The sequence below is a fragment of the Natrix helvetica genome (genome assembly GCF_964273705.1).
Source record: "Natrix helvetica genome assembly, chromosome: 5".
In the NCBI taxonomy this organism is placed as follows: Eukaryota; Metazoa; Chordata; class Lepidosauria; order Squamata; family Natricidae; genus Natrix; species Natrix helvetica.
Window position 1 is genome coordinate 7,190,358 of NC_138551.1, and position 12,087 is coordinate 7,202,444.

A 12,087-nucleotide genomic window follows, 5' to 3' on the forward strand; every position below is an offset into this window, starting at 1 on the left:
GCACATGGCCAATTCTGTCCGGCAGAGGCACCGTGGCCCGGTTCTTTGGTATTTCCAGGCTGGCCCCACGGGCTGGATTTAAGCATCTGGATTTTGATCCCATGATCATGGAGATGCTGCAAAAGGTGGTAACTCTGAAAAACGGTCATCAGTCGCTTTTTTGCAGTGACGTTTGAAACTTTTCGTAAGTCGAGGACTACCTGTACTGACCATTCAAAGTGATGACGGCACTGAAAAAAAGTGACCTAGGACCATTTTTCTCATTACTGTTGTAGCCCTCCCGCTCCCATGGCCATATTATCAAAAATTGGGCACTTGACAGCTGACTCATATTTATGACGGTTGCCTTGTCCTAGATGCGATCCCCTTTTGCAACCTCCTGACAAGCAAAGTCAATGGGGAAGCCAGGTTCACTTAACAACCAGGTTGCTAACTTAACAACTGCAGTGATTCACTTAACAACGCTGGCAAGACGGGTTGTAAAATGGAGCAAAATTCTCTTAGCTGTCTTCACATAGCAACATACATTTTGGGTTCGATTGTTAGTCGTAAGTCAAGGACTACCTGAAGTCTTACAATGTTTGCAAGTGAAGTTCTCAAGGCTTGTCTTAAACAAAAGAAAAAAAGCTTGATCAGGAATGTGCTGAGCAGCCTCTCAGAAATAAAACTGATAGTACCACAATTTTGAAATGCCTTGTACCTAGCAACATAATTCAGGCCTGAGTATGTGTCATAAAAAAAATTGGGGGCGGGGGGGGGGGGAACACAACACGGGACTGCACATTTTTCACCTAAACTGTCATTGCATACAACACCATTTTCCGGTTCAGGCAGAAGTGAAAAAATAGTTACTTCCTGAACAACATTTTTGCCTTTGTAGGCAATTTGGCCAGCTATTAAAAGACCCACTAGAGACATAAATGGCATGGGAAAAATGTTGGAAACTTAGATTCAGTCACATGATTCAGGTGGCCCCTGCAATTATATTCCCATAGACTGACTTTCACTCAGTCCCAATAAACAAACTGAAATCACCTAGAAAATGCAAACAAGGAGCAAAGAGGTATAATCTGTCTCATTCCAAGTCCTGAAAAAGCCAAGAATCCCGTCATTTCCCTTCCACACCTCCATACTCCACCCCACCCCACCCCACCCCAAAAAGAGAAAAATTACATTTTCAAGCAGCCTGGCCTATTCCTGCTGTAGGAAGATAGCACCCAGCCCTCTCCTAGGAAAATGAAATATTTTAGGAAATATTAAAAGGGCAGAATATTTCCCCTAAAAGGGAGGCAGAAACTCATCCGCCCCCACCTTTGTCAATGGGTCATTAAGGCCCAGTCTATTCTACATAACAAAGGTCTACCTCCTTCAGGCAGAGTCATAATAGGAACGCAAATTAAAATAGGGAAGAAAATGGTAAGTGAGCATCTGTCTACCCTACACGTGTTCAAATCACCAGGACCGGATGGATTACACCCCAGGGTTCTGAAGGAACTGGCAGACGAGATCTCAGAACCACTGAACTATATCTTTCAGAGATCCTGGAGCACCGGGGAACTGCCAGAGGACTGGAAAAGAGCTGATGTGGTTCCCATCTTCAAAAAAGGGAAAAAAACAGATCCAGGTAACTACAGACCTATCAGCCTGACCTCAATACCAGGAAAGATTCTGGAAAAGATAATCAAGCAACGAATTTGCGAACACCTAGAAGCAAACAAAGTAATAGCCAAAAGTCAACATGGATTTGTCAAAAACAGATCATGCCAGACTAATCTTATTGCATTCTTTGACAAAATGACAAAATTAGTGGACCAGAGGAATGCTGTCGATATAGTTTACTTGGACTTCAGTAAGGCTTTTGATAAGGTAGACCATAACCTACTACTAGATAAAGTAGAAGAATGTGGGTTGGACAGCATCACCACCAGATGGATTCGTAACTGGCTGACCAATCGCACTCAACGTGTAGTCCTCAATGGAACTGCATCTACATGGAGGGAAGTATGCAGTGGAGTACCCCAAGGCTCTGTTTTAGGCCCAGTACTCTTCAACATCTTCATCAATGATTTGGGTGAGGGAATAAATGGGGAACTCATCAAATTTGCAGATGACACCAAGCTGGCAAAAATAGCCAACACTCCAGAAGATAGGCTTAAGATACAGAAGGATCTTGACAAACTTGAACATTGGGCACTATCTAAGATAATGAAATTCAATGGTGAAAATAGTAAGGTTCTACATTTAGGCAAGAAAAATGAAATGCGCAGGTACAGTATAGGTCAGCGATGGCGAACCTTTTTTGGCTCGCGTGCCACAAGTGGGGGGAGCGCAGGGGGATCGTGTGCGGGCGTGCCGCACCCATAATGCAACGCACGACCCAACCAGTGCGCATGTGCGCACAGCGCGCGACCCCCCCCCCCCATTTTTACATGCTTTGTTCACCCTCCCCAGGCTCCAGAGGTTTTATAGGAACCTGGGGAGGGAGAAAAGAGCCCCCCCCGTCCCCCCCCCCGGAAGCCCTCGGGAGGCTTCAGGGACCGTCCGGAGGCTTCCCTGAAGCCTTCGGAACGCTTAAAACTACCCTCCGGACGGTCCCTGAAGCCTCCTGGAGGGGTCGGGGGAGGCTCTTTTCGCCCTCCCCAGGCTCCTATAAAGCCTCTGGAGCCTGGGGAAGGCGAAAAATAGCTTTTAAAAAGGTGAACTTGTGGCACACGTGCCATAGGTTTGCCATCACTGGTATAGGTGGTACCTTCCTCAATAGTAGTAACTGTGAAAGGGATCTTGGAGTCCTAGTGGACAACCATTTAAACATAAACCAGCAGTGTGCAGCAGCTGCCAAAAAGCCAACACAGTTCTAGGCTGCATCAACAGAGGGATAGAATCAAGATCACGTGAAGTGTTAATACCACTTTATAATGCCTTGGTAAGGCCACACCTGGAATACTGCATTCAGTTTTAGTCACCACGATGTAAAAAAGATGTGGAGACTCTAGAAAGAGTGCAGAGAAGAGCAACAAAGAAGATTAGGGGACTGGAGACTAAAACATGTGAAGAACGGTTGCAGGAACTGGGTATGTCTAGTTTAAGAAGGACTAGGGGAGACATGATAGCAGTCTTCCAATATCTCAGGGGTTGCCCCAAAGAAGAGGGAGTCAAACTATTCTCCAAGACACCTGAGGGTAGAACAAGAAGCAATGGGTGGAAACTAATCAAGGAGAGAAACAACTTAGAACGGAGGATAAATTTCCTGACAGAACAATGAATCAGTGGAACAGAAGTTGCCTCCAGAAGTTGTAAATGCCCCAACACTGAAAGTCTTTAAGAAGATGTTGGATAGCCATTTGTCTGGAACGGTATAGGGTTTCCTGCCTAGGCAGGGGGTTGGACTAGAAGACCTCCAAGGTTCCTTCTAACTCTGCTATTGTATTATTGTATTATTGTTCAAAGCACCCAACTCCACCAGTGGTGCAGGGGTGGGTTTCAATTTTTTTTACTACCGGTTCAGTGGGTGTGGCTAGATGGGGGGCATGTGACTGAGTGGGCGTGGCCAACTTGACATCACTCACGCACACTCAGTCACATGCCCCCCTTACCAAGCCATGCTCACCGAAATGGTGAAAAGTTTTGACGGGGGGGGGGGGGGATGGGGGGGGACACACTCCAGCCTCACTGAAGCTAAGGGAGCGTCTGCAAACTACCCAATAAGAAAAAAAGGTTTTTGTTCCCCTGGCCCCCAGGAACAATCTGCAGGCTTCAGCAGGGCTGGGAGGAGGGAAAAACATCCCCGTCTCCATTCTCATGTTCATTTCACCAGGCATTCTCTGTGCTCTTTGTCTTTTCTCATGTGCAGGATTTGAGAATTTAACCCAACGATCATGCCAGGGTTGTACTGCTTGCCCTCTTGGACTGCCCTCCCTCTACAGAGCTCATGTGTGAAGGCCTGTGCCAATGGCTATACCTTGGGCATCACTGCCAACCTTACTTACATCAATCTGGAGCAGCAACCTGTGGAAGGTGAGCGTCTTTTTTAAGAGTTCCAAAGCTATTTTATTTTGGAAAATGTACATAGCCACCTACTCACTCACAGCGACTCTAGGTGGCTTACAGAAAGAATAAAAAATAATAATAAAATAGGAACACCTGTCTTGGTGACAACACACGGGCATATCAGCCATTTAATGGGCTCCATCCCACTCTAGGTTGCCCAGGCCTGCTGGCAAAACCACATATTCAGGCCTTCTGATAAGTTGTCAGAATGGGGGACCAGTCTAATTTCTGGAGGGATGATGGGAGAGGGAGGAAGCCACCACAGAGAAGGCCCTTCTGGGTCTCACCAGATCAGGGGTGGGATTCAGCTGGTTCGGACCAGTTCGGGCGAAGTGGGTGTTAATTTTAATCTGGTTTGACGAACTGGTAGTTGCAAGAACTGACTGACCTCCACCCCCCCAGGAGTCTCCACTGGGTATGTTTTGGATGCAAGGTAAGTGCAAGGCCCACACGGAGGCTCTGGGAGGGCAAAAAACAAGCCACCTGGAAGTACCGGAAGTCTGAAAACAGGCCTGTTTTCAGCCTCCGGAGGGCCTCCAGAGCCCGTGGGAGGCCATTTGCGCCTTCCCGGAGGCTCAAGGAAAGCCTCTGGACCTTGGGGAGGGTGAAAACGCCCCACCCGCCATGGTGCAGGAAGCTGACTAGGCACACCCCCATGGCCATGCCCACCCAGCAACCAGGCAGAGAACTGGTTGCTACAATTTTTCTTTTTAAAAAAAATAGTTTTAAATTTTATTTACAAACATGTAAAATACACATGCACAAAACTTAGACATACACCACATTTACACAACACAATACGAACAGGAGCTTCCTGTTCTTTCTAATAGCAATTGCCAATCAATATTGCTCACCTTATATTGTTTCCCCTTCTATTATATTTCATTTCCATTTCACCATTCTTGACCCTCTTATCTTACTCCTCTGTTTGCTATATTGGCTGATTACCTCTAGTAACTTTAAACCACTTGGGTACATATATATTTGTTAATTCTCCTTAACTACTATTTTTGGGCTTTTTTCAATTCCACCCCTGCACCAGATGGATTTCCTTAGGGGATGGGACCTACAACATGCTTGCCTCCCCACTCCAGTGGGTCAGGGGGATTTGACTGGCAAGAGACAGTCCCTCAGATAACCTGATCAGAGGCCATGAAGGGCTTTAAAGGTGACAACCAGCACCTTACACAGCTATGTTATATAAGCATAGTTTATAAGTTGCATTCCTGGTTTTAATAGACTGGGTACTGATTCTTCAGCTGTTCCTACCGGAACAGATGAATAACGTCTAGTGTCAAAGACATACTGTATTTTTCGGAGTATAAGACGCACCGGAGTATAATACGTACCAAGATTTTGAAGAGGCAAATTAAAAACAAAGGTTTGCACTGCAGACCTCTTAAAAACAGCCCGTTTTTGCTTATTCGCCCAGCCCCCAGGAGCACTCTGGAAGCCTCCTAAAAGCGCACAGATTTTCAGCCTCTTTTTTGAGGAAAAATGGTGTGTCTTATACACTGAAAAATACGGTAATATAAAGCAAAAGTGAGGACTTACAGCAATAGCAATTAGGTTTTATATATCATTCCATGGTGCTTTACAGCCCTCTCAAAGTGATTTGTAGAGTCAGCATATTGTCCCCAACCATCTGGGTCTTCATTTTACTGACCTTGGAAAGAGGAAAGGCTGAGTCAACCTTGAGCCAGTCAGGACCAAACTGTTGGCAGTCGGCAGAGTTAGCCTACAATAGTGCATTCTAACCACTGCACCAACACGGCTCTTTGTCGGGTAGCTTTTAACATGTAACAGAACTATGGTTTCCATCATCCTTCACTTTGGCCAAGCTGGATATTCAGCAACATCAGATCTGATTTATAGCAACTTTCAACCTCCATAATTTCCATCCTGGATACTCCCAAGAAGGTATGTGTTAGATATCTACAATAGCAACTATGGTTTCCATCAAGGTCCTCTGTTCTGGCGGGAACAGAGGTTTGTTTCTATTGGTCGAGAGGTCTGACAGCTCCCTATAAAAGGGCTGTTGTCAGACCCAGGCTTCGCTGGATTGTTCACACCTCCACGCATGTGCTAAATCATCTGCGCATGCGCTAAGCTTTCCGTGCATGCGCTTTTCACTAAAAAGGGGCCTAAATGGGATGCCATAGAGCCGGGGCAGGTGGGCAGGGCCCAGGAGTGGGTTGCTGCCGGCATTACTGCCGGTTTGGCGTGCAAAAAAAATCCTGCACCACTCTGCGAGCATGTGCATTTGCACCTAAAAAGGTCTGCACATGTGCACAATGTTCAAAGGGGGGGGGATTGCATTTATGCAATGAAGTTTGTTCTGCCCATGCGCAGAACCGAAAATCAAGATGGCGCCGCCGAGGATAGAACCGGTTTGGGGGCATGGCAGGCCGAATTACTACCTGCTCGGCCGAACCAGTCTGAACTGGTAGGAACCCACCTCTGGCGGGGGCCATCCGCAATTTCCGCTACTGGTTCTAGCAAACCGGTCCGAACCGGTAGAATACCACCTCTGGGTAAGAGGTACACAGTCAGCTTACCTTCCCTGGTTTCTTTGGCACAGGAGTATTCGTCTATCCCTTGGAGGAGTCCGAGGTGATCTCAAGCTTTGAAACAAAGACAGGAAACAGAACCTCCACCTTCCAGATCCAGAGCCGGCCTCCAGTGGATGATTGCTGCCTTGACTGTAACACGAATTGCAACCAGCCGCTCCGCTGCAATAACGGTTGGTGGGGGGGTCGCATATTGCCTAGCAGAGCTCTGTACCCAGGACTCCTGAAAAGAATAGGGGCTTGGAATCTGCTCTGGATGGACTCCCCAAAGTGTTTTCTTGATGTGGAAAGGTCCCGAAAGGTGACTTTTCTCCGTATAAAGAATGATGGGGTCCCATTTCTAAGAGCACTAGATTTCGGCAGTCCGCTAGAGAGGTAGAATAGAGGGATAGTCAGCTATGAGCAAAGCAGGAATCTCAATGCCTCCATGAACACACATTAACGTGATTTCTCATCTCAGTCAACGCCCGCTCCTCTATAGCAGCCTCTCTCGATTAGATTCTATAGAATTCCAGGGTTCGATGAGAGGTCATGGGAACTTTGCGGAAAATTATGGTTGGAAAAAAAATAAACATTATTTATCTATATAAAAATGGCTGTGTGTCTGTATGTTCCAGCATAACTCTGGAACGCCTCGAGCAATTTCAACCAAACTTGGTACACAGATGACTTACTCCCTGGAAACAAATACTGTGGGGGTAAGACATCCTCAGGGTGTGTGTTCTGTTAAGATACAGCCTATTGTGCCTTAAAATGGCTTCTACTGTACTGCCATAAAATGGCTTCTACTGTACAGTGCAGTGGAGTTGCCATGGTAACAGCTGCACAGTACTCCACAAGGGGGCTCCCTCTGGTAAGGAGGAAAATCCAACATTAGAAATTACGTTTGTTCCAGACATTTCCCCCCTATAAATAAATACCCAGGCATCGTCGGGTTATCAAACTAGTTTATTATAAAATAAACTGCTTACCGCACAGTGCATGCTGTAGATTCACTGTTTGTGAGTTGGGCAACACATATAAATTTGTTGAATGATGAGCAGAGCAGAACAGTACAGAACTGAATTTTATGCAGGACTTCCCTGAGCGTTACAAATTATTTCAAGGGTTTCTCCATAAGGGTTCCTCCAGGGCAATGTTTTTCAACCTTAGCAACTCTAAGATGTTTGGACTTCAATTTCCACAGTTCAGTATTGTGGTTATTCCAGAGGAGTGCTAAGGGGCCCTACTGATGGTCAGTTATGGGCGATTGAGTGGTTTGTTCCTGTTGAGCAGTGGTTGCTGAGGAAGACGAAAGCCATATGAGAGGTTCAACCAAACTAGACAAATCTCATCAGAATTCTGGGAGTTGAAGTCCAGACATCTGAGAGTTGCCAAGGTTCAGAAACCCTGCTCCAGGGTAAAAGAAAAGGTGATCTATCCTGTAGGGCAGGGGTCTCCAAACTTTGGCAACTTGGAGACTTGTGAATTTCAATTCCCAGAATTCCTCAATCACCATGGCTGGCTGAGGAATTCTGGGAGTTGAAGTCCACAAGTCTTCAAGCTGTCAGTTTTGGAGACCCTCTAGGGCCGTGATGGCAAATCTATGGCATGAGTGCAACAGGTGGCATGCAGAGCCCTCTCTGTGGGCACGCCGGCCATCACCCCACCCCAGCTCCACCATGCATGCATGCATGCTTGCTTGCCTCCTGCTGGCCAGCTGGCCTTGGGTTTTTGCCATGCATGCGGGGCACATGTGGGGGAGGAGCCCGGGCATGCGCGGGCAGAGGGGCTCATGTGCAGGGGTGCTCACATTGCATTTTGGGGGTTCTCGCGTGTGCGCGTGCCTCCCCCGCACCCCGTTTTGGGCTTCGAAGGCCTCCTGTGCCAACCTGGGAGCCAAAACAGGGTGCAGAGGCCCTGCAAGGCCCCCTGCGTCCTGTTTTTGGCTGGAATGGCTCCTGCACCAACCCAGAAGCCAAAAATGAGCGAGGAGGGGTAACATGCATGGGGGTAAAGGTGCATACGCGCAGGGGCACATACGCAGGGGGGTGGGGCACATGCACGGGGGCACTCACATTGCATTCTGGGTTTGCGCGTCCATGCATTTGTTTGCATGCGCAAGCACTTTGGCCATTCGGCACCAAAAAGGTTAGCCATCACTGCTCTAAGGGATGATAACATTGGTTTAAGTGACTCTGCTGAAAGACAATTTTTTTAAAATGATTATCCCCTCTGCTCAAAGGAATATTTGCCCTAAGCCTTTTTAACTGTTCTTTTTGTCAATGTTTGAAATGAGTTCAATAAATGACACGTGTATTAAAATTCTGCCACTCTAATAGCTGGGGGTCAAATAGGAACAGGAAGAAAGTGTGTAACGATGATTCCAGTTCTCCATATGGCAGACCGTAGAGAGAGGTGTTTTTTTAAGACGCGGGATATTCGTGACTATTTTCTCTCTTCTACCTAGGACACCTGATCCTTGATGGAGACCAGGCACGGTCTACTTTCGTCATCAGCACAGGCCTCATTGAGCCCTCCGAGACTCTGACGGTGCTCTTCAGCAGCAGCCAGGAGCTGGCAACCCTGCCCAATGGTGCCATGCATGTCTTCTTCCCATCCGTACTCATGCCTTTAGTTGTAGCCGTGCCTGAGAGTGAAAGTGAAAGAAGAACCTTGTGTGACGACAGGTTGGCCCTATGGTGATTTTCATGGCTTTCTCAGAGTCTATGGCGTTTGGAGAAAAAAGTTGAAGGACTGAAGATAATTAAGAGGCAGAAAATAATTAAGGCAATAATAGGGAGGAGAAAGGAGTTGAAATATCTCCCACCCACCACCACCTTAGCTAGCTTGGAGAGCTCTTTGAACAATTGGAGTAAGCCATAAGTGTGCTAGGACTCCACTTTGGATGTGTGAGCTTAAGTCTCCATTCATAAAATCCACCGTTGCTTTCAGCTTGAGGCTCAAAGTCATTTGAATGGACCATAGTGGAGGGTGAATGAGTGACTACTTCCTCCAGAGTAAAGAAGAAGTAAACCTTGGGGAATATGGGTCAGCCAGTAAGGCAGGCACTCTGTGCAGTGTTTCTCAACCTTGGCAGCTTTCAGATGTGTGGATTTCAACTCCCAGAGTGCCCCAGTCAGGTTCTCTTTTATTAGACTAGACATACCCAGTTCCTGCAACCGTTCTTCATAGAACAGAATCACAGAGTTGGAAGGGACCTTGGAGGTCTTCTAGTCTGAACCCCTAGAACCGTGATGGCAAACCTATGGCACACGTGCCACAGGTGGCACGCAGCACCCTCTCTGTGGGTACCTGAGCTGGCTCCCCAGTTCAGTATGCGCTCCTCCCGCTGGCCAGCTGGTCTTTGGGTCTCTGCCATGCATGTGGAGGGGGCATGAGAAGGGCAGCATGTGCATACATGGGGGGCGCATGCGAGGGGGCAGAGCATGTGCGGGGAGTGCATACGCATTGCCTTTTGGGGGTTTGGTCATGCAGGCATTTGCACGCGCGCACGCTTTGGGCGTTCAATCCGGAAAAAGTTAGCCATCACTGCCCTAAAAGAAACCCTATACCCGGGATGGCGAACCTATGGCACGCATGCCACAGGTGGCACCTGCAGCCATCTTTCCGGGCACATGAGCTGCTGCCCAGGTCAGCTCCACTGTGCATGTGCGGGCTTCTCCTGCCAGCAAGCTGATTTTAGGGTCTCTTCTGGGAGACACTTGTGCATGCACGGGGGGTGGAGGGTTGCGTGTGCATGCATAGGGGTGGGGTGGGGGTTGCATCCATGCATGGAGGGCGGGGCCTGCAGGGGGGCATTGAATTTGGGGGATCGGCACACATGCCCGCATGCACTATAGCATTCGGCACCCGAGGGAAAAAAGGTTTGCCATCCCTGCCCTCTACCATTTCAGACAAATGGTTGTCCAATCTGTTCTTAAAAACCTCCAGTCTTGGAGCCTGAGCAACTTCTGAAGGCAAAGCCGTTCCATCAGTTAATTGTTATCACAGTTAGGAAATTCCTCTTTAGTTCTAGGCTGCTTCTCTCCTTGAATAGTTTCCACCCATTGCTTCTTGCCTTCAGCTGCTGTGGAGAATAGGGTGACTCCCTCTTCTTTGTGGCAGCCCCTCAAATATTGCAAGGCTGCTATCATGTCACCCTTGGACCTTCTCATCATTAAACTACCCAGTTCCTGCAAGCGTTCTTCCCATGTTTTAGCCTCCAGTCCCCTCATCCTCGTTGTTCTCCTCCTCTGCACTCTTTCCGGAGTCTCCACATCTTCTTTATAACATGGTGACCAAAACTGGATGCAGGATTCCTAGTTACATGACATTTTAACACATACCATGGTAACTAATAGTACTATAAATAACAATGGATAGTCCCGTTGACCCTTGGAGGGGTCAATATCAGGGGTGGGCTCAGAGGTGGGTTCCTACTGGTTCAGACCGGTTTGGCCGAACTGATAGTGGTTTGCCAGCAGGCCTGCCATGCCTCTGAACCGGTTCCCCGGTCAGCGCAGCATGTTTCCCCCCCCCAATTTTTAATGTTCTGCACATGCACAGACCTATTTATGGGCAACTGCGCACGCAGGCAGAGTGCGCCTCTGGTGCGTTGACGAGCAAAGAGAGCATGCGCACGCAAAATTGCGCACACACCGAATCGGCAGTAATGCCGGCAACAACCCAGCCCTTGGTGGGCTGCTACGCGTTCACACGGGATCTGCCCAGTTTAGCGAACCCGCAAATCCTACCCCTGGCTGGCCCCTCCCGCCCCTCACCTCCCACCCTGCCCCTCCCAGGAGTTTCCACGCAGCCTGTTTGAGATCCCAGGTAAGTACAGGGTCTGTGCAGAGGCTCAGCGAGGGTGAAAAATGGGCCTTCCGGAAGGCCGGAAATGGGCGCATTTCTGGCCTCCAAAGGTCCTCCAGAGTCCAGGGGAGGCCGTTTCCCCCTCCCAGAGGTTCAAGGAAAGCCTCTGGAGCTGGTGGAGGGCGAAAACGCCCCCCCCCCCCCCGGTGCAGGAGGCTGACCCATCATGGCCACGCCCACCCAGCAACTGGGCAGAGAACCCGTTGCTAAAATTTTTGAATGTCAGCCCTGAGCAATATTGACTTCTTTGGGGAGCTGTCCCCTGTGAGCACTCTAGCATGCATCCAATCGAGAGGAAGTTTTGATTCCCAAGTAGGAAGAAAACATCAGAAGAATGTGAAGAGGGGATGAGCAAAATATAAGCACAATACCCCCAAAAATATAAGCATGAGTATGTTTAAGTGAGGAGTACTAATATTTAGCTCTCCCACCTGTGTTTTTTAATGGAGTTTGTTAAAAAAAAAAAAACTAGCCTCGTAAGAGACGTCTGACCTTTATGTTACAATGGGTATATTTTCAAAATCTGCAGATTTGTTCTCAAATATTCTTGTTTGATTCTCATTTTAGCTCCAAATCTTTCTAAGATTTAGTCATATGGTCAGGTTGACATGTGAAC

At 48.0% G+C, this 12,087-nt stretch overlaps 1 protein-coding gene across 2 annotated transcripts in view; it reads left to right on the forward strand.

Annotated features, from left to right (window-relative positions):
• Positions 1-12,087, forward strand: part of VWA5B2 (von Willebrand factor A domain containing 5B2) — a 60,609-nt gene that overhangs the window by 8,548 nt on the left and 39,974 nt on the right. The window contains exons 2-4 of one of the 2 annotated variants that reach the window (XM_081953618.1): positions 3,851-4,014; positions 6,629-6,790; positions 9,067-9,298. In XM_081953618.1, the coding sequence (XP_081809744.1) occupies positions 3,876-4,014; positions 6,629-6,790; positions 9,067-9,298 (533 nt within the window). In that variant the 5' untranslated portion in view covers positions 3,851-3,875. The remainder of the gene's footprint in view (positions 1-3,850; positions 4,015-6,628; positions 6,791-9,066; positions 9,299-12,087) is intronic. The other variant, XM_081953619.1, reaches the window with a different exon arrangement.